Here is a 22,875-nt window from a genome sequence, read left to right as displayed (position 1 = left end):
CTCATCATACTTCTGAGATTTGAGCTCCAACACAAAAGTATTCAAAGTGTTCTCAAACACTAGGCAGGAAAAATCATAAGAAAGCTGTGTCAGGACCAGAGCTGAGGTGGTGCTGAAGGGAGAACCAATTCTTATCTGGAATTAAGGAGACAGACAAGAACTATAGGGAATGGGATGAGCACTGTGATACAGATAGTGAAAAGGCTTTCCCAGAAATTCATTACTAATTTCTCTGCTGTCCTACCAGCTGGTTTCTCTTGCTTTGCCTTTGCTTTCACTAACAGCTTTGAGCCAGCTTTAGAGTCCTCTGCAGTTAACAAAAGGGTTTTTCTTTATTTGCTAGTCTTTGTGTCTGAGTCCTAAGGGAGGGACTAGGTACATTTTGTGTTCTGCCTGCAGCATCTGACTTGCTCTTGTATAAACGAGTTTGATTCAGTGCCTAAGGGTCAGTTCAGTCTTCCTGCCAAAAAGCCCCCTGAAGCCAGAGGTGGGTGACCTTTTCTGATGAATGGTTTGCTTTGAGAAAGATACAGGCCTGGTCATTCCAAACGTATTTGTAATTCAGAGGTGAATTTGGTAAGTAACAGCGATGAACTACAACATACAGAAAATACTACAGAGGTGTTTTTCTCCAACATTTCCAAACCAAAGAGTCTTAATTTTCTAATCCTAGATTGCTTAGAGTCCCTGAAGGGCAGTCTGTGGGCATTTGGCACCAGCCCTACCAGTGAACAGAGCAGCTCATCCCTGAACAGTGCTGCAGACAGGCTGTGTAAGGATCCCACTCACCAGGCTTTAAGGTGTGCAGGCACATATTGCTTCTTGACTTTCCTGTGGTTCCAGGTCTGTGCTCCAGGTGATCCCATAAATGAGAGGTGAGTATGGCCAGACACTCCCTCCAGTTAATGCAGGTCAATAGAAAGTTATTTTCATGTAGTCCTGAGCCCACAGAGGTTATTTTTGGTTTGATCCCTTACTCGGAAGCTGTGCATCCGAGGCAGAGGCATAGCCATTCCTTTTAGCAGGCCTTCAGCTCCTGCAAGGGGATGGATATTAATATCAGAAGCCAACCAGAGACATTAAATGAGGTCAAGGTGACCCTACAAAAGCGTTAGATAACACAATAATTTAAAATGATGAATGAAATAGTTTAAAGAATGTTAATTATAACCTACAGTACAGACATGGGATGACCCTTGTAGTGTGGGCTGTGCAAAACTGTGTGAATGGCTCTGGCAGCTGGGTGCAGGGGAGGTATGAGGGGGAGCAGCAGGTACATTGACAAAGCAGCTTTTTCACTCTCATTTCAAAGAGGTGAAATTCTTGCTGTCCTTTTACTAACCAGTGTGGGGTGGGTGGGGGAGGAAAAAAAAAAAAAAAAGAGAAATAGATTGCTTTCACAAATCAAGTGGGAAAAGACAAAGCTAAAAATTTATAGTGTTACATATATTTTTTTAAAACCTAATGCAAATTAACAGACAACAACTTGAAATACTGGATTAAAATAATTTTCTTGCTAAGATCCATTTGTGGTGAATACTTAAGAAGAAATGATTTAACCTAATGGTAGGTAGAGAAGTGTAACTTGTATTTAAGACAGCACTTGCTTGGACATCAGAGGTAGGAAACCAGGACTCTGAAGTATTATGTACTTGACTGTTTTTAACAGCTGTGGAGGCTGATTCTGCAAACACTAAAACCTGTGAGAGTAGAACTGTTCTCCTGAACACAATATATATGAGTACAGCAATATGGATTTAACATATATAATTATTGGAGTCTTTGTCTCCACTTTACTTTTAAATGATTGATCTCTGTTTTTAAATCTCTGTTTTAAACTACAGGAATATATAAAGAATAAAATAAAATAAAATAAATTTTATTATATATTATATGTATATAAAATATATACATACTTATCTTGGAGCAGAAATGCTGGTTGAGTTTTGTTGCAATAAAAAGAGACTTTGTTATTTTATAGTCCAGCTTCATGAACTTTCTTCTGAAAAATAAAAATCTTGTTTGTTGTCAGAGATAGTTCTTAACTTTGCTTTTAAAATTTTATTCAGAAGCCCCTATGACACATGAGATAGACCACATGAAAGTCTCTTTTTTCCTTTCCCTCCCTCTTTTTTTTTTTTTTCTTTCAGCGGAGTAACATAAAATATGTGTGTGGTGTAAGACCGTGTGCTAAAGTTTCATGTTTCAGGTAATCTCCTTTAAAATAATGGGAGTCTAGATTGCATCAGTTAGTTTAAAAACTGCTATGCTATTGGTAGGAAGAAAATGGGATTTGAGCCAAAATTTGCCTGTGTTACTGCCAAAGTCTGTATCAGATTTAAGACACATGCTTCTGCAAGCTTCCATGAAGGTTGTGAAAAAAGTTTTCATACAGAGTTGGATTACAGCTCTCGGCTCAAAACACTGGCCATTACACTCCCATCTTAAAAGCCTGCTGTAACATCGAGCACAGAATCGAGCAGATTTCCTACATTTTCTGGACCACAGATGGATTTTGAATGTCTCCTTGTGTCCTGATGGAAGATATATTAACTTCATTAACTGGAATCCATACCTGATTGCTTGTGAGTGTGTATGTGTACACATACAGATATATATCTATTTAAAACCTTATCATGATTTTATTTCAAGTGTATCTAAGATCTGCTCTAAGAAATTACATTCGCTAGAGGAACTTACAATTGTTTTGAGTAGCAAAGAGACAGATATTTACTATTAGATGTTGGAATCCTTTGTGAGTTTATGAGAGAAATTCTGGAAGCCTTTCTGTGTTGGTGGCAGAGAAATGCCTTTTGAAACAGACACTTCCAGCTGTACAACAACGACTGCGTAGTAACCTGTGGATTTTAAACATCAGAATGTACAAACCGTGGGCAACTGTGAATATCTTCATAATTTCTTTTCTACATCTGCTGCAAGGATCTGACTATGAGAATGGTTCTGTGAAGGTAAGTGAACTTTATTTACTGTGATTCTTAATAATACAAATTCCAGAATTAGCTCCATTTAATGTGCAAGGTAGTAGGTTCCTTGTTTTTGTAATGAATTGTTATTTTTTTGTTTGGTGATGATTTAGTTGCAGAGGTGTTTAGCAGCTGTAGAGGAAAATGAATCTACAAGGAATTTAAATCCATAGTCTCTGTTTAATATTTTATTACTTCTTTTACTAGTTATTAAGTACTTGTTGTATACTTTGTTCTTGAGTTAAAATTTTAGTTTCAGTCATGGAAAAGAAAAGAAAAATCTGAAAAAGAAGCATGAGTCAGAGTATTTAGAATATTTGGTAAATTCACTTTTTTATTTCAGGTATTTATAATTGCAGGAATTAGTATGCTGGCAGTAAAATTTTCCCTGTAAAAACACGTGTTCATCAGTTGTTCACTTGTTTGGCAGATATCAGAGAAACATTTCTCTTTTCCTTCATTAGAAAAAGTTATATAGCATTTTAAAATAAACAGCAACTAGTAATAATAGAGCACATTGCCTGGAAATTAACTTTTCTTCTGAATATAGTACATGAAACAAAATTTAAGCCTCACCATGAGAGTAGGATTTTTTGGCTTTGAGACAATGTGAGAACATCCAGGGCAATCATTTAGAAAAATCAGAACAAAAACTGGAACAAGTTTCTACACGTGCAGTCTGTCCAAAAATGATTAATTCAGTGTGTGGTCCAGAACAAATTATTTGTTTTTCACTGGCAGAGCAAAACAAGCTAATATTTTTTTTTCCACTTCAGAAAACCTCCTGCTTGCAAGCAATGACCACACACACCAGTCTGTGAGCCTGCTGCATGCTGACCTGTGCTTTAGGAAAGAAATGCTCAGTTGTGTGCCTAATTGCAGACTGCTGTTGCCAGCCCAGTAAGTCAGCAGTGGTGAGCAGTGTGTGCCTCAGGATGACTGATGCCTGCTGACTGCTCACAAGCTTTTAATTTACAACCTCAGCAATCAATTCTTTGAAGGCATTAGGACCAGAGTAATAAGCCTTGTTTAATACATTAACTTTGTGCACTGCATGACAAATCACTGGTTTTGTACTTGCAGGAATCACTTCATTTAAACCAGAGTGTGCTTTCTAATACAGAATAGTAACCATTTCATAATTGGCAGGGGTGATAATTCTAGCCACATGTGGGACGCAAGTTTATTCAGCACAAAAGTAAAACCACTAGAAAGCCCTTTAACTGTAAACTTTGAATCCATACCCACTTTGCCTAGAGTAAATGCAAGAGCTCTCCTTGCTAGCTTATATTAGCTTATATTCATTCACTGTGATAAGATTGTCCATCCTTATAATCACAAGCAATTGTGATTGTTTTCACTGAAACTTGGTTACCACTGTCAAGCAGCCAGCTTAGCCCCAGGCTACTGTTCTTGAAACAACTCACAGAGAGTTTCCAAGACTATTTTAAAGGAATCTTATAAGTCACACTCAAAAAGGTATCACACTTAAATGCTGTATTTCACTTGCTGATTTCCAAAAGGAAAAGATTGTTTTTCCTGGCTCTTTTGGAGTAGATGGAAGTTTTTGGCTAATCTGTTGTTTTTCTTTTAATGTCTTACATAGAGTGTTAGCTCTCTGGGTTGTTTTCTCCTGTATGACCTGTGGGCTTCTGTATGTGTACACATGTGGAAATACACCACAAAACGTGCTTCATTTTACAGTCTTGGATGGCACACAGGGTTATGTTTATTCTTACCATTTGCACCTCAAATTGAATTTGCAGTACACAGAAATTATGTATTGCGTTCACTTACCCTACCTTGTTTTTTTAGAGCTCTTTAAGATCAACAGCAGCACTGCCTGGATAAAACACACAAGGTCAGGATGCAGCTAATACACAACTGATGAGACCTAGGAAGGGTCAAGCACCAGCAACCTGCTCTGCCCCCTGTTGTATGAATCCAAGTTAGGTGACCTCTGCCCAGGGCACCTGAAATTTTAAAACTGTTTATGCTTTATGCTTCAGATCATCAGGTGGCATCGGTGTGGTATCATGCAAGAGTTTCAGGGGATTAAGTGTTTAAATTCTCTCTTTTTCCCCTTCAAATACCCTGATTAAAGGCATGAATGTTAAAAAGCTTGTGTACAAGCTGCTGTGATCCAGCATTTCCATTGCAGTTGGATTTTCCTAACCCCTCAAAAATTCCATCCTCTTCTGAGCACATGAATCCCCTTTCCCCACCATGTGCATGTATTCCTCACCTGTCAGAGCTCTTCCTTCCTCTCTCCATTCCCTGTTCTACTCCCAGCACTTGACCTGTGTTCCCTCACCTCCAGGACTCAGGGACTCAGTTTTCCAATTGGTCTCTTTTTTGTGCTATCCAAGTGTCACCCTCCTTCCCACTTGCTTCCTCCTGGATGGAGACATCCTTCTTCTGTCACAGACCCTCAGGAGTTTTGTCCATTTTCCTCAGAGACAGCCCTAGTGGACACTTTTGTTTTCCAGTCATTTCTGACCACAGTTTCCCCTTCCCTTCTCCATCCATAGCTTCCTTCTTTGTCCCTGTGGTTTTAACTGCTCCAATTTTCCTTTTCCTGACCCATTTCTTGTTCTGATCTCCAAAGATGCTCTCAGCCTCCTTGGCCAGGCCTTGCCCTGCTCCATGAGTATTCATTTCCTTCCGCTCCCACAGGCAAATCCATGAGTTTCCTGTCCCTGGATGCCAGACCCCTGTGGCCTGAGGGGGACGAAGGGCAGGTCCTGTGCTCTCAGCCCCACAGGCTGGACCTGCATCCATGGGTGGCCTGCACCCAGGTCCTGCTCTGCTCCCAAATGTCCATTTGGACAACCAGCACAGGATCTGGCTGCTGCAAAGCCCTGGGAGGGCTGTGTGGGCTTTTTTCAAAGATAGCAGTGTACACATCTGAGGAAAAAAAAAAAAGGTTCCTCAGGTGTTAAAAATTTGCATCTGTGATTCACAGTAGGGAAACAGATTTTTTTTTTTGCACGGATACATGATTTTTTTTTGCTTTCTCTGTCAAAATAGTTTGACTGCAGTGGAGGATAAAGGAGGAGCTTCATCCTCTGCTATGATTAAACCATATTGACAGAGAAAGCAAAAAAATTATTAAAGTAATTTTGAGGCAGACATCTGGTATGGAAAGTTTCAGCCTGAACATCGAATGTCTGCCAGTCAGAATACAACTGGAGCACAGGCTCATGGTGGGAAGCAGTGGGCAGCCTCAGACAGGGGCAGCACAGCCACACATGTCCAACAGGACTTGGCTCCAGAGCTGAACTGATGTCAGGGGCAGCCCTTGCCTTCCAGTGGCTTGGTTCAGGATGCCAACCTGATATATAAAGTCCTCATGGAATAATTAGATTTCCACATGGGTTTTCTGAAGACTGAGAATTATTTTTTAAGTTTTGTTTTTTTGTTTTTTTTTTTTTTTTTTTCATCAGGAAATGCTTTAAAAATTCCTTATTGAAGTTCTTGTCCCGACAGTCTCTTATGTTTTGGAACCTCTCAGCTAGAGAACCGCAAATTTCACTGTCTCCCTTTCTGTCTCTCCCCCTCAAATTTTTCCTCACCTAGGGCAGCAACAGACATAAAATACTTTTTCCAGAATTTTAAAATTAGATGTGAAGAGCTATGTCCTATATTCATCAGAGCTGAGGCAATTTTTTGCCAAGAAAAGCCAACAATCCATCCGAGCTGCTTCTGCCTTCCAACACTAAAACTGCCTCTCTAATGAGGCAGCAAGATTTGATCTTGGAGAATTAAAATCTCATTGCTTTCCTTCTCAATTCTGCTGCTTCGCATTATTGATAGATGATTGGGGGACAGGCAAGAGAAAGGAACAATCAGTCACTTCCAAGTTAAACAGACTCACAGCCTTTTCCTTTTGCAGAGGTGTTCTCCCCATGTTGAAACTTCCTTTGGTTTTGTTCAAGAGAAAACTACAGTGGATAGGCCTGAGGAGTGTCCCTGAATTATAAAGCTGCTTTCTGATCAAAAGACCAAGGGTCAGGTGGGCTTAGCTGGGAGGTAAACATGGCTGCTCTCTGTTACATGCACTCCTTTTCCACAGCTAAATCTTTTCTACTTCTGCACTAAACATTGTTAAAGCCTCCAGCAGTTGCTCTTGCTCAAACAGATCTTCCTCATCTCCTGCTGTCCCTGTGAACTGCACAGAGCGGGAAGCCACTTCCCAAACACAGCTGTACATGGTCCTTGTCCGCTGGTGAGAGGGAAGCAGCACTTCCCCACCCTCCTGAGGCCCTGGACCACCTAAGTGGAAAAAGCCTTGCCCCTGGGAAGGCATGGAAGTACTGGAGAGCCATCACACCGAGGGCAGAAGAAATCAGGAAGCTCTTTACATCTCCTTTCCGAGAGCCAGCTGCAGTCTGTCTGTCTGTACAACTGGGACAGAGCTCTGTGAGGAAGCCTGAGCAGCAGAGCTGGCTGTAAGCTTTTGTCTCTGTCATTATAACTGACACTGTTTTTCAGATAGATCTACACAGCTTTCTAAAATCTGCTTGCAAATGTTGCTCAGTTTCTAGAAAAGTTAAATTCTAAAAATCTTCCATGTCATGGGATCTCTTCCTCAAATGCAACTCCTAAAGTTCCAGCAAAGTTCTCAACTGCTAGAAAAAGCAACTTGAAATGTCACTGGGAACAATTTCTCTGTTTAAACTAGGCTTTTCATCCTCAAATCCAGCTTCCTTTCAAAGTTAGGAAACAATTCTAAACAAATATTATGAGATTGTGGTTTTCAGAACTATTTCATTCTTCCAGTTTCGTCTACTGCTTTTGATTCTCTGTGATTACCATCTCTGATAGGCTCAATGAGCCAAAAATGTGTGAAAATAGGCTTACAGTGTTCCTGCAGAAATGATTGTTTGTGTTTTTCCTTCAGAAGTCAGACGCTATCAGGGAAGTTATGAGGAAAGCCAATTTGTTCTGACTTATCTGCTACTGTCTTGACAAGGTGCACTGAAGGCAAACAGAACAATCCTGTTTTGTTGTTATGCCATAGAGCATCCGTCCTTGGCTCTTATCAATTTGGAAAGGCAACTACTAACATGCTGCTACTTTATCAAGAACAGTTCTCGCTCATGAGAAAGAGAAAAAAAATCCCTCCCAGCTACTGATCCAATCCAGTCCATCCCAGCTAGGATTTTAATATCTGAGGATAGAGCAGCACTTGGAAAAATACAGCAGGCTGTGTAGATTATTCAGATGCAGCATTTGAGAAAGCCACTTATCAGGGGTTTGAATTAAGCACTAATTAAACTTTGCCATCAGTAGTAGCTCACATCTGAAATTCTGTGAAACCAAGGGGAGGCAAGAAGGCAGGTTCAGAGGGCGGTGGGCCATCTTTTTTGATAATTAGTGGTCTGAAAGCAACAAAAACAAACCTTCAGCTCAGGCTCAGCAAATGCTGCTTGTTTCTGTTTTCTGCAGCCTGGTACTTTTTTTCCCACAGGCATTTGTGTTGTTTATAACCAGTGGTGTGGTGGTATCAATGTAGGCTCCCACAGGAGGCAAGCAGAGAAAAGAACTTCCTGAAAACAGGAAAAAAACCAAACTGGTGCAAACTCTGGCTTGTGAAACCTCTGCCATGGTGTCTGCAGTTTTTGTTCTGATCAACACTGCTGCTATTCCAGACAAGGTTTACTTGTGTCTTATCTCCTGGAGACACCATCCTGGCATTTGGGAAAAATAAATAAGGTACAGTTGTTGTAGGTGATAACTCATTTATTCTAATCCCCACTAAAAAACCCTTTAGGCCTTTTTCTCAAGGCAAGTAAGTCCAGTTACAAAACTGGCTTTTACCCTTTCTTGAACTTGGCTTTGAGACCATATTGCTGAGGGGGAAAAATGACCTGAGCTATGGTGCTGCAGGGAAGTAAATCTGATATGGTAACTTTCTTATAGAAACACTTATTCCTGGGAAATTTCTTATTCTTCTCACTGTGTGCCATTCCCTTATCTACTTCTCCACCTGCTTCCTACCTCCCCAGCATGCTTTGCAAATCATCATACATCTCGCTGGGATTTGAGGAATGCAAACAAAATGCTGAGTGCCCCCACTACAGCTGCACAGACCCACTTTGCCCATGGGAAGACCTAACAGAACATTTTTTTTAACATCCTGGCAAAAGTGTGATGTATGGGCTTCTGTACCAGTGAACAGCAGAACAACTGCACAGGCTATTTTAGCTTTCTTACATTAATGAAAATTCAGCTTCCTTTCTTTATGAAGGACAGCTGAACATTTTTTTATATTTTTCACCCACATGTGATTTAAGGTGTGCCACCACTCAGCTGGTGGTAGGACGCCATCTAGGGTTCTTCTGCTTCCACAAGGAGCACAAACAACGTGGGGTTGGACTGGTGGGATTTGGCAATGCAGTGTGGGACCACATGAATGGGTTCAGAAAGGGGTGACTGCCTTCCTCACCCTCGGGATGCCGGGATGGGTCTGCCTGAGCCCTGCTTTCATGGGAAGCAGGCGGCGTTGGGTTTGACAATTCACGGTCACTGCCTGCAGTGTGGTCACAGTGAGAGTGCAGCTGGGGAGGGAATTCTATTTGAGTCACGATGAAATGCTAAAAAGTTGCATCATGTTACCATATCGTATGTCACTTTGCACACAGAGAATGTGCCACAAAGACAGGCAAAACTTTTCACTTTAATTAGCAGCATGACTCAGAAACCATGTTAGGATACTTTTCTGAATTGCTAGGGAAATATTACTCAATAAAAACTACAATTCCAGGAAAATGTGTGCGTGTGATTGGGGTAACATAAGTTCATTGAGTGTTGGCAATGGCTTTGCTTTGTGAATGACATTTTGAAACCCAGCTGTCCAATTGGCTAGTCATACCTCCAGAACATTTATTAAAGAGCCTTGGGGAAGACCCAAAACCCAATGAAAGTGCTAACTGAAAGACCCTTCATCACATTAAAAAATATTTTCAAATATTAGAAGAATACATAGTCATCTGATTTCATGCAGGTCTTGTCTGTTACTGAGCCATTCTAAACTCACTGTCCAAGCCCCAGTGACTTCCAAAGAATGGACAAATTTCAAGAACAGTGACTACAGCCTGGACATGCTCTTTGTAAACACATTTAATATGCTATTTTTGATGTGTGCATCCTGTCACAGTGTTGGGCCAGCACCTAACCTGGTGTACAGTGAAGTGATGATGTTCTAGCTGAGCTCTGTCTTGAGCAGCACATCTGCCTCAACACATTGCAGCAATACAAGACCATGTGAACAAGCTTATATGCAGAAGCTCAGAAAATGTACTGTAAGACTCCCAAAGTTGTCAGTAGAATTTAGGATATAGCAGTGAGTTATCACACTGGACATTTTTGACAAATCACCTGTGTTTTTTCACTTACCAAATGAATGTTCTTTGTGTGATCAGTGTAGGAGGGACCTAATGGTAAACTCTCAAATGTAGTTGACTAAGCCTAAACAGAAAGAAAATCCATACCTTAGCAGACCAACTCTTTTCTTTCATATACCACTCCAGCTTTTCTATTACTACCAGCACCCTGATGCACAGTGGATGTTGTTACCTTCAAAATCACAATTGGAGGATGTTTCCTATGAGAGCCAAAAGACCTGGCTGTGGAAAGAAGCACTTGTTTAAAGAGAGTTGTAGCTGATACTCAAAATTCTTTCTGCTTCATTTTGGTGTAAAGACCTAACTGGCTAAAAGTATATAATTCTGAGAGGTATTTTGATTAAATATTACCAGTCTCTGCTTTGGACATAAAAAAATTATATGAACTATTCTGACGAAACCATGTCCAATTCTGATGTTTTCAGTTATTTGCTTTCAATATTTTGGTTTATTCAAGAGAGAATACAGCAACCAAAATATCTAATCTCCAAGGTTTTTTATAATGTAAGCATGCTACTAAAGTGCAAGAAGTCTGATTTTTTTGCTGTAGCACCACAAAAGATCCATTCTAGTTCAAAAGGCCATTCAAAATATAAACCAGCTGTTCTCATGAAGCCCCAGAGAAGTTGATATGATTTGCTTGTGAAAACGTATCATCTTCAGCTAAAGTAGAAGCTGTTTTATCACCACCTTGACCACGAAGTTTAGAAAATGGGTAATTAGGAATCCTTCTTCAGTGGAAGTTAAACTGGAGGCCAAGAAGACAGACTCTCAAGAGGGAGTGTCCGGAGGAAGCTTTTTACCACATTGAACATGAGGTGGAGGAGTCCAGAGCTTCCTCCTCCTCCTCTGGTTTTGTGTCTCGGTCAGAAGATGTACTGGCATGGTTGTAGCAGAAGAGGCCCTCAAACATCACAAATGTATCAGTGAGACATGTGACAGTCTTAGGTCAATGCTCCCCTGTCAACCCTCTGCCACCTCATACAACACCTGGCCAGACCATAATTTTTACCATCTTTTGTTCCTTCCAAACCCACAAGTGACGTATCTGTGAGTCCTTTGTGTGCCCTGGCACAGTGTAGAGCTCTACACTGCTCCTTTTATAGGCCAGGGCTCTGTGCAGTTTCTCTTCCAGCAGCCGTGGCACACAGGACTTCAGGATGGAGTGCTGGGATCACAGTCACCCTTTCCTGAGAGGATGCACAGCCAAGGCCAACACTCTCTAATTCTCAAGGCAGAGTGCAGAGAGGATTTGCACTGATTGTGGGTGAGGGAAGCAAAATTTTCCTGTGTCTGTTCTTCAGTCCTTGAGCTATTTCAGGGAAGAAGTTCCATCCCTTTGTGTATTTTTTTTTGCTATATACTTGGACAATATAGCTGCATGCTTTCCATACAACTCTCACTGGAGAAAAAACCCTTTTAAAAAAGTGACAGCTGGAAATTTGTCCCACAGGGCCCGAACTTGTCCCCACTATAAACAGAATGCCCCTTCAGGTTATTAATGTTGTAACTGTGATGATCAAATGAATGTTCAGTCTGGACAAGGCAGTGCACTGAGAGACATGAAACATTTTTAGAAGAGATTTCAATGTTTGCTTACAATATTTTGAAGGTGAAGTACTGCATGCTCCTGAAATTTCATCCATGCTTCTGAGATGACAAAGATTGTAATAGGCACTTAAAAATCCCATGACAAGCCCATCATGTTTCAGAGAATAATTTTATAGGAAGTCAAAATATCAAATTGTTTTGTCTCTCTATGGTCATGTTCACTATAATTAAAAATAGCTTGTTTGTGCACTAATAATGTGCAATGATGCTTCCAGAGGGAATATAGTCAGGGATGCAACTTCATATATTAGAAGTTCATAGCTGACAGAGAATCAAAAGTACGATTTTTCTGGAGCTGTTGAAAAATAATGCTCTTTCTCTCCTTGGAAATGAAATACAAAGTGATGATAAAATTACTACATGCTAATATGTGTCAGACATGTGGCAGAGTTAGATGCTTCATGGTAGATATTTATGGGGTGCTGCTGTTACTTGTTGATAGGGCAGTAAGTCACTCTTCCAAGCCTCATGTTTTCAAACTGCAGAAGATTCTCTCACTATTTTATTATCTGTTATGGAACATCCCAAGGACACAAGATGCTGTATTGCAGACAATATTTGTTATGATAAAATTTGGCAATGGTTGAGCCCCTGCTACCTAAAAATCATGGCCTATCACTCTGAGAAATATCTTCTGTGTTTCCTTGGTACTCCCTTTGGATGAATGCCTTCTTCTCTTTTCTCATATATTTTGCTTTGGCTGTAGACACCAGGTTAGGTATCATCTCTTCATTTCATGTTTTTACCTGACTCCAAACTGATAGGACACACAATAATGCTAAAAATACTATTAATAATGATGAAAACCCTCAAAAGAGTTCTTCTTACTGCAAAAACTCCACACAAGCTTGTTATTCTTACCAGGAAAATGCAGGTTTTTTGTTGCTGTCATAATGGCAGGAGCTGCTTCATTCTCCTGGCAAGAGAGAGCCAAACATTTCCACGGGAACTCCCTTGCAGTTCCTTGGCCACATCAGCTCACAATCTGTGTTCTGGGTAACTGCACCGTGGCTTCGAGGCAGGGAATGGAGAGCAGAGTTTTTCTGCCAGTGCTGGCCTTCAGGCCGTCCCAGGTCCTTCTGGCCCTGGTGCAGCTGCTCTTCCTGGATGGCTGTATTCGTGTACCTCATCAGTTGCTTGTGCTTTAGATTAGGAGAGGTTATTTAATCTCATTTGAATACTCTCAGCAGAGTGGGCTTCAGGTCTCCTCACCACAGCTAAACTGGTGATCTGCCAATTCATCCTTCAGCATCAGTAGAGAGGAAGAGGCATTTTGGAGGCAGAGTTAATCAAACAGGCCTTAGAATGGGATGAATGTTCACCCAGTGGCCCTATTTTTCTCCATCTGTGAGAGGAGTCTCGGATAAATAGTTCATATTCATTCAGGTGAATAGAATCACAGAATCAGATTAATTTTTATTTTTGATAATTGTGGGGTGGCAGGGATCTGTAAGCACTCTATCTCCATAAGATGAACCTGCAACTATAATCAGTTTATACACTGTGGTAAAATCACCTTGGGGAATGCATTGTGGAAGAGAAAAGGAGGTTGTAGCATACAGATGTAGCATACACAGAAGCCAAAATCCTCGGTAGTTTCTTGTGGTGTGAATTACCTACCTAGTATTTAAGCTGGTTTGAATCTAGTTCTGAGATTAGCCTTCAGGCAGTACTGGAACAGGGGGAATTCACCTTCTGGTTGCATCAGTCTTTGTCTTCTACATAACTTCTCTTGAGCTGAATGCAGTTGCAGCAGCTGCATAAAGCACACAGTGCTGGCATAAGGGTTCAGAATGTCCTTGCGTGCTGCCAGTACTCTTTGTGTTCAGGTGCCCTCATTCAGAGACAGAACTTCCACCCCACAGACTGGTTAATTTTGAAAGCTTTAGCCTGACCTTATCTAAAGCCTGTTTGTCCAAGTTTGTGATACAATGGCATTAAGAGAATCATCACTGTGCTATGCAGCTACAATCTGCTTTCACTGGCAAGATAAATCTGTTACCTTCTTTCGATTACTTAGCTGCTGAGAGGACGGACCATAAAATAGTGCAAGGTTATTGAGAGGTTCCTTATCATTTGTCCTGGCCCCAGACAGGGTGGTAATGCTGAAAATTTCCATTTGTATTTATGCAGCACTTGCCATGACAGTGTGTGTGACCCTAAGGCAGAAAAACTTTCCTTATCAGAAGAATTCTTACACATGTTTAGTTTTAAGCAGAGGTTTATGTCCTACTGTGGAGAAAGACTGTGAGGCTGAGGCTAAAGGAAAATTATAATGTGTACAGCTTTCAGGATGTATTTCCTGGGTCTATGAGCATGCTTGAGCACAGAGTGAAATGCAGGCAGATTGAGCAAAATATAGATTTCTATAAATTTTTATTTTTGCTTTCCCATGCACACAAAGTATTATTCATCTGCATCAGTGCAGATCATTCATGCATCTGTTTGCTTAAATACAACCTCATATGTTTTTGTGCTATAAACCCTCAAATAAAATTCAGAACCTTAGCAGGCCTTTTTTTTACTGTTGTACTCCACATCTTTCCTCTGTTGTTCAAAATACCTCCAGGAGGTCTTGAAACACATCATTATTGCTGCTGAAAAGAGCAGCACATGCCAAGGGGAAAAAAAGGAGCTCTGCAAAGGTGGGTTCTGCTGGCTTTCTTTATTTTTCGTAAGCAGGAAATCGAGGAGCTTGTCAAGGGTGGAGAAGAGGTTCAAAGTGCAGAGCTGCAGGCCCTGATAGGATATGGTCAATGCTCAAGAAAGAGCACAGTTTGAACAGTGCAGGCTGTCTGTGGGATTGTGCATCCGTATGACATAAGCCAAATATTGGACTAGCATAAATCAGTGGGGAAATTAACTCAGTGGCTGATTTTAGTCAGTGTCCAAGGTGGGAAAGGCCACTGAATATATCACTGCTTTTTCTCTTGTTCCTTTCCAATGCTGACTACTTTTAGGGTTTTCCTGGCATCTGAGATTACTAGGAAGAAGATAGATAGCCCATTATGGTTTCTTTTGGAAGGACAAGAGTTGTAATTATCCAAAAATCACAATGCTAACTTGCGTTATCATTTCCTGATGATTGTTCATAGCCAAAATAGAGGAAAACAGATATTCCTCTTTGAATTGAAGAATAATTTTGGAACATATTATAAGTAAGTGTTTGGAAAAACATGTGACTTCAGTTAATTCTGAATCTGTTTTTTATCTTGGGGTATGGAATCTGCTTTTAGATCAGGTCCTTAGAAAAATTACATTAATAGCAACAGCAAGCTGAGGAGATAAGAATGAACTACTTAAACCTGCTTCTTTGATATTTATTGATAAATTCTACTCAAACATTTCTCACAGGGAATAGCATTATATCTTTGGTGGACTATGGGATGTACATTGATGGGTATTTAGGACATTTGGAGCTTTCCAGTGATATGGCTTCACAGGTAATTTTTTTAATTTTGGGAGCATGGAAATGACATTGCCATGGTCCTTTCCCAAAAACCCCTTGTCTAATTTGTTTTTCTCTTAACTCTTAATGCATATTCTAAGGTTTCTGGGGCCGGAGTTCATGGTTTTGCTCCCCAAGTGTACCATGCCAGGCGCAGTGAAATTCTGCTCCACATCTTGACTGCAACCATTACAACCAACAACTTCCACAATGGTGACAGCTCACCTCAGATGACTACTAAAAACTGTGTCAGTGTGAAGGAAAGTTGGATGAGGGCATGGAATGGAAAAAAAATGGATGTTCTTCTGGAGTAAGAGCAGCTCAGATAGGTTCCACTAGACTCCCACCTAGCAGAATATGGGGAAAGCAGCAAAAATAAACAACATAAAAGCACAGTGGGATCCAAGCAGTTCAAGATGTTGAGAGCAGAGTGGAGAATGGGAAGGGAACCTGGAAAGAAGGAATGTAGTAATCAGAGAAAGATTGAAAAAGGGAGGTAGGGATATCTGAAAAGTGAGAAACAGCATGTGCAGATGGCTACAGTCAGGGGAAGCAGTCAGTGGTTCTGTTCCTCTTTTGCTTTTTGTGAGGAGCTGGATCTCCCAGAAAAGTCAGTGAAATGTCAGTCTGACATCTGTGTATCTTTGCTCTGCTCTGTGCTGAGTGAAGAGCTCCTCTCCTGTTCAAATGCTAGTTTTATGAGCTTTCCACTTACTATCAAGGTGAGAGGGCATAAAGTCCTAAATCAAATGACAGGAAAGTTTGGGACTATTGAATCTAACACCCTCCTCCAGTTTCACATGTTGAAAGATTTATTCACATTTCTGTCCAAAGCTGCATTCTTCTAAGTAAGTCTTTTCAGTCAGCCAGAGTATGTCTATATGTAAACAGAGCTTGCATTTAAACATCAGTGTGTGAAAGAAGTCTCCAGACCTGCGTGGTGCCCTATGGCACTTCATCCACAGTATTATCTGAGACTGTAAGAGGTTCTGTGTTTTTATGTGGTGCTGTCCTTTTCAAAATAGTATAACCAGAAAGGAATGTTTTTGAAAGATTTCATGACAATGATCTATTTGGTGCAGCTGTGCTGTAGGAAGAGGGTGGCAGAAGCAGTTCAGGCTGTAGGGTTTTGTGATGTTGATGGAGCTTATGCACCTTCTACACTTTTCATTTTTTAAGCTTTTACTTTTGAATGCTTTTAAGTTGTGGGAGGCCACCTCTGTGGTCAAAGTGAGGATGAGGATGTCCTTCTGGTGGCTTAACTGTCTGCTGTGTGCTCTAGCAAGCATTTATAACAAGGGTTTAGATAAGAGCATTGTAGAAGTCTCAAGTGAATCAAAAGAAACACATAAGGGCTTTTCACTGTTCCTGTTTTGACACTTTGCAAGATTGGAACAAAGTTCAGTGTTTCTCTTCAGATGTTTTTTACCCCAGATAGCTGTGTAGAGATGTGTTTGACCAAAGATCTACCATACTGATACCTCTTGTGATCTGGTGAGCCTGGTCCTCCTGGTCACCCAGAAAAAAGACTTTCAGTGTGATTTCAAATGAATCATGCTCTAAAAGTGTCTATATTTCTCTGTCTTTGCTACAGAAGGAGCTCAGGGCAACCAGCTCACAAAAAAAAAATAGATGTCCCTACTGTAAAATCCTATAACTACTTGAGATTTAGTCCTCCCTTGGATGCTAGCAGTGCCTTCAGCTCACCATCTTGCCTAGAGTCAACAGTGCTCAGAGGCAAAGACCATACTTTATCTCAGTGCTGTTGTTGCGGGAAAGGGCACCAGGAAATTCTGTACTGGATACGGAATCCTGTGAAGAAGTTAAAAAGTCAGCTGTGAAATGTGTTCCCTCTGGGAAGAAGTCAAATATAAGAAGCAGGAATACAATTATCCTTATGTTATCATGGAAGGCAACAGGCAATCCCATCAAGCTGCAGAGCTTGGATAGGTGTTAGGACACATGATGAGAGAAGGGGCAACAGATTCACTTCAGGGTTGAATAGCTTAGGCAATTGGATGGCTTGAGCAGAGTTGGATCTGACAGAGAAGTCAGAGAAGTGCTAAGCTTGTGTGAGTTTTGGATGATCATGGTTAGGTTAATTAGGATACATTTCTGATGACAATTCTACAATGAGGACTGCTCCTTCCATTTCCTTTGACCATAGACTCCAGTTTCCAAAATATGAAAAATGGTACGAGAAGAAACAACCTGAATACATAGGCAGATTTTGTTAGTACCACTATTATGCATCAATATCAGAGGTGGTTTTTTTTTTTTTTTTTTTAATTTCCAGAATTCAAATCCTATTGGAGATGCATTTTTGGTGTAGAAAGGACCTCTACTAATGACTCTTATACACAATAGTACTTGTGATGGCATAGTTTGTTAATTTCAGGGTATTGTGTTCACATTATGGAATTTGTATATCTTTAAAAATTAAAAAGTCCTTAAAACAGTAAAAAATCTTTTTTTTAGATAAAATCACTGATCTTTGCTTACCATGAGGAGGCATTGCTACTTTTTCTGTATTCTTTCATCTTAGGTTTAAAGATTATTTTGCTCATATAATAATCGGGGTTTGGTTTAGTGATGAACACAGCGGTGGTGTTTGATTGATGGTTGGACTTGATGATCTTAGAGGTCTTTTCCAACCTTAACAATTCTATGATTCTATGATTAAGAAAAGCTCTCGATATAGGAGTAAGAGAAATCGAGAAGCTACTCATCCCAAACTGCTGACTGTTACAAGAAGTGCAGGGATATGTCTTCCAAGTTCCAGAATGCTATAATCTCATTTTACAGGTTCTCTGTAAATTAAGTCTAGTTTAGAAGTCTTGGATGATGATTCAGATAGAACATTCTTTTGTACCACAAAGAGAGAGGAAAAAAGTTGATGCTTAATAGACTTCAGTTTTGATGTCTTTGGTCCCATTACCATGCCAGTTCTGGTCCTACACTCACATATTTTGCAAGACCAAAGAGACAGTTTGTGAATGGGAGTGAACATAAGCTGTGGTTATTAGAACAAATAAGTCTTGACACATTGACCTCAAGCTGAATTTCAGCTTTCCTGGATCAGCAAAATTCTGGGTATCTTGTTTGTAAAACTGTCTAGAAATTCAGTTACTGGTGCTAAGTATTCACATTCCTTTTGAACTATTTGTTCATAAGTATTGAGATGGGGTTTCTAGTTTTTACCACATGTGAAATACATGAGAAATCATTCACCTATGAAGCAGCCATCTCTATAATGAAATATGGCAACTTTCTAGAGAACAATATAATATTCTGAAGGCATAAAAGGAGAGCAAACAACTTTTTCTGAGTTAACTGCTTAAGGAATTTTAGGTCAATGGAAGGTAATTACCCAAAAATTAACTTGGCCCACGTGTACAGGCTAACATCTGTATTGCAAAGTTGCAAAGTAAATGCCACAGATGTCTATATAAAAAGTAACAGATGCACTCAGTGCTTGGATTTCAGATGGCACCTAAAAATCTTCCTGTTATAGGTGGTCCTTCCCCTCACATCTTCCCCAGCTCTACACAGAGCACTCACTTGTTACTGGTTTAGACTGCTGTCTGCTACACAGCTCATTGACAGCCTCTTGTACTACAGCTTTGCTTGAAAGAGCTGGAATTTTATTTATGACAGCTGGCACTGCAACCTTTTGTTTGCAAGTCAAAAAAAACAGTTCACTGTACAACCAGAGAGTACAACTGAGAGAGCACCAGTCCAGTGCAACAGAGACATTTACAAAGATAACCTCTTACTTGTGCTGGAGACAATGTTTTCAGCAGATCAGTGAGTCAGTGGAAATAAATACTCAGTGCTTTGATAAAGGCACAAACACAGATGTCAGAAAGCAGCAGCCAAAGAAAGCAGTATTGTTACGGGATGCTGTGCAATATTAAGTGTTAAACAGTTATTTTTAAAGTGAATATTAACTTCAAAGTGATGGTAGAGGTCTTTATAGGGAGCTTTCTCCAATGGAAGTAGAGTGGTCATGAGCATCACACAGGTGGAAAATGCAATGACTGTGCTAATGCTGCTGCACAGCCACAGCTCTGGGGCTGGACACAGGCAGGACCCAAGTGTAGCCACAATGGGAGATGGCAGATGCCTCCTGCACTTTGCAGCATGTTGAGTGATGTGCTTGTGGGCTGTATGGATGGGCCTGTGTATTTAGTGCAGCTCCCAGCTGCACTGACCCCAAGCGCTGTCTCTTGGCTCACCGGAGTGTTGGCACCCGAGGTGGCTGGTGGCTGTGCTCACCAGCTGAACTGATTCAAGTTACCTGCAGGGTGAACTGGGATTCACTTTGGCACAACTGGCCAGCTCAGGCACAGCAGTGATGTGACCAGTTCTACCAGGCTCCCGGGAGACCAGGGACACAGTAAAGTCTGCATTTGTCAAGGAGTTCTGAAGGCTGTGAAGAAAAGGGTGAAGAAGTGGGCATCTCCCCTTCCCAATCTATGTGGGCACCAATCCTGCAGATAAGTGTGGTGCAGAGCACTCTCAAAGTCTGGGACAGCTCTGTGTGCTGCTGTTGTCCCAGGCACACTCAGATATCCTCAGTAATGTGCTCTCCTTTGGTACAAGTGCTCCATGTGCTGCACTGACTGCAAAGTACTGCCTCTCTGACTTCTCCCTTCCCTTCCAGAGGACATCTCTGTCAGCATTGGAGCGGTCAGAACAGCAGATTAGGAGAGCATCCAGCCTGGAGGAGCTGCTTCACATCACTCACTCTGAGGACTGGAAGCTGTGGAAATGCAGGCTAAAACTCAAGAGCCTGGCCAACTTAGACTCTCGCTCTGCTTCGCATCGCTCTACCAGATTTGCTGCTGCTTTCTATGATATTGACACACTGAAAGGTAGGTGCAGGTTTGTGGCCAAATCTGATCTCAGCTTCAAGGCCCCTCCCTGATTCTTGTGCAGTAAACTGTGGAGTAAGGGGTTTCCTAGAATATACCCATACTAGAAACAACAGGGCATTTCTGGAAAATGACTTTGTATGAAGTAGTGTCAGACAACAGCCTGAGCACACCTCCCTGTTTTGTGGCCAAATCAGGCTTATTTTCTCTGCATACTCTGCAAAGGAAAGATGTACTGTTCAGGGATTTGTCAGTGCACAAAAGAAAGAGAAGTCAATGTACAAAAACCAGGCCAGAATGACTGGATGAGGGGCTGAAGGGCAGCTTTGTGCTACATCTCAGAACTTGCTTGCAGGCAGAAATGAATAAACTTTACTGCAGGCATAGAAATCCTTTTTATTAGGTGTGCTCTGATACAAGGCACTGCACCAGCAGCAGTGTCTGTGTGGGAATTGAGAGAAAAAAGGTGTTGCCCTAACCTCGATCTGTTGAAGAAAGTTTTTCCAGAGAAAAGAAGACCTTGAGGCAACCAACCAACAACTAAAAGTGGAGAATCACAACCTACTCCTTCCATCTGGAACAAGTATGGGTATTGTTCCTTGTAGCTGTGATGCTCAGGGGACATTATATATTCATGGATGTAAAACAAAGGATCAGTTACTACATTTTGGTCCAGCAAATGGACATCCTACAGCAAAGCTAAACTGTAGCCTAATGAAGGACAGGCTGAGATAATCTTTGTTTTCATGCTGCTGTGATATTATCATATCACTTTCCTTTTGGGAAATCAGATATTACTGATCCTGTTCCAATACCACTTTTACAACAACTCCAGCCTCATTCACACACCATTACTCAGCTAAATGATGTCTGAACAAAGGCCTTAAATTGCTTCCCTGAGCCACAACACAGAAATGTGTATACAAGTGCCTGTCTGAAGAGGATTTTCACATCACAGGCATAGCTTTATGCTTTTCACAGAAATTTTATACAGAAAAAAGTTAAAACAAATACACACATGAAGAACAATTAAGAAAGCTTTTAATAGTGATAAACATTTTGCTTATATAGCTTTGTAATTCAAAAACATTAAAAATCCATAGAGTTATTAGGAGCACCCAGAGGCAAGTGGTGTAATCCTCTACTCACTGTTGCTCATTTAGTGAACACCAACATTTCTGCAAAACTAAAACATCCCTTTTGTCAAAACAGCATGACAAAAGGGGATGTTATTAAATGTTACTGAGGCAGAGAACATTGAAATGGCCATTTTTCAATGGCAGAATAATGTAACTCAATATTTATAACGTAAATAATGTTCCGATAATAAGGTCACTATGACATTTAGTGTGCTGTGAATTATTTGAGATGGTCACAAGGCTGGAGCACCTCTCCTATGAAGTCAGGGTAAGAGAGTTGGGGCTGTTCAGCCTGGAGAAGAGAAGGCTCCATGGAGATCTAATTGCAGCCTTCCAGTACCTAAGAGGGAGCTGCAAGACAGCTGGAGAGTGACTTTTCCCAAGGGTATGCAGTGAAGCTAAAAGAGGGTAAGTTTAGATTAGATATTAGGAAAACACTGGAACAGGTTGCCCAGAGAAGCTGTGGATGACACATTCCTGGAGGTGTTCAGGACCTGGCTGGATTGAAGACTAAGCATCCTAGTCTAGAGGAAGGTGTTCCTGCGCACAGCAGAGGGGTTGGAATTAGATGATCTTTAAGGTCCCTTCCCAGTCCCAGCTAAACTGTTTTGTGGTTCTATTTTACTGTGGTCATATTGATCGAGTTTTCTGCTTGGAACAACTATTAGCTTGCTTCCTATTTTCCATTTGAAAGTCTAAATTTAGACACAGAGATGTCAGCTTTCTCATTAAAAGTCAAGGTGCTGAAATTCAAGTTTAAAAAAGCCCATTGGGGCTGGCCATTCTTCCATTCAAAGTGGAGTTATCTCAGGACAGAAAGTACTTTTGTTCTAATATATTAATATGTTCAAGGTACTAAAGCTCCTTTTAAAAAAACACAAGCCCATAAACATGTACTTCTTTCCCACACCCCTTCCAGTCATTAAACAGTGACCTTTCTGCCAAGTGCATCTGTTTTGTTTTAATAAAATGTTCTGATGAGAAGGCTGGGTCAAGACTTATCATTGTTTCACTAGAGTATCTTCCATGGTGCTCCAAACTCCATCAGGGAAAATTCAGGACTTTGTTCCTCCTTTCTAAAGCTTTAACGATGAATTCACTGAAATTTTGTGTCACTTCATCTAACCACAGTCTCCCCTAAGCTGCTCAATCACTAAGGACTGCAGCACTGACCAGCTGGAGACTGTATCACCAACAAATTTCTCAGAAACTGCTCTGTGCTTGGTCTCAGAAATGACCAGGGTGACAACAGGGCTTCTGAACAAAATGTGACACTCAGTTGCTTGGCAGCCAGTTCCTGTAACAGCCCTTCTACTAAAGAAGTGGTTAATAAAGTGAGGACGTGTGTAGCTGGAAAGGTCATAGCTGCTTATGCTCATTCAAGTGACATCTGAAGTGATTACTTGC

At 40.9% G+C, this 22,875-nt stretch overlaps 1 protein-coding gene across 1 annotated transcript in view; it reads left to right on the top strand.

The window, feature by feature from the left end:
- Positions 1 to 2,319: 2,319 nt before the first annotated feature.
- Positions 2,320 to 22,875, top strand: part of VEGFD (vascular endothelial growth factor D) — a 30,738-nt gene continuing 10,182 nt past the window's right edge. The window contains exons 1-2 of the mRNA XM_002197464.7: positions 2,320 to 2,969; positions 20,119 to 20,329. Of these exons, the coding sequence (XP_002197500.2) occupies positions 2,880 to 2,969; positions 20,119 to 20,329 (301 nt within the window). The 5' untranslated portion in view covers positions 2,320 to 2,879. The remainder of the gene's footprint in view (positions 2,970 to 20,118; positions 20,330 to 22,875) is intronic.

This window comes from Taeniopygia guttata, chromosome 1 (genome assembly GCF_048771995.1).
Source record: "Taeniopygia guttata chromosome 1, bTaeGut7.mat, whole genome shotgun sequence".
Taxonomy (NCBI): Eukaryota; Metazoa; Chordata; class Aves; order Passeriformes; family Estrildidae; genus Taeniopygia; species Taeniopygia guttata.
This window is presented reverse-complemented; position numbering and strand designations above follow the sequence as displayed.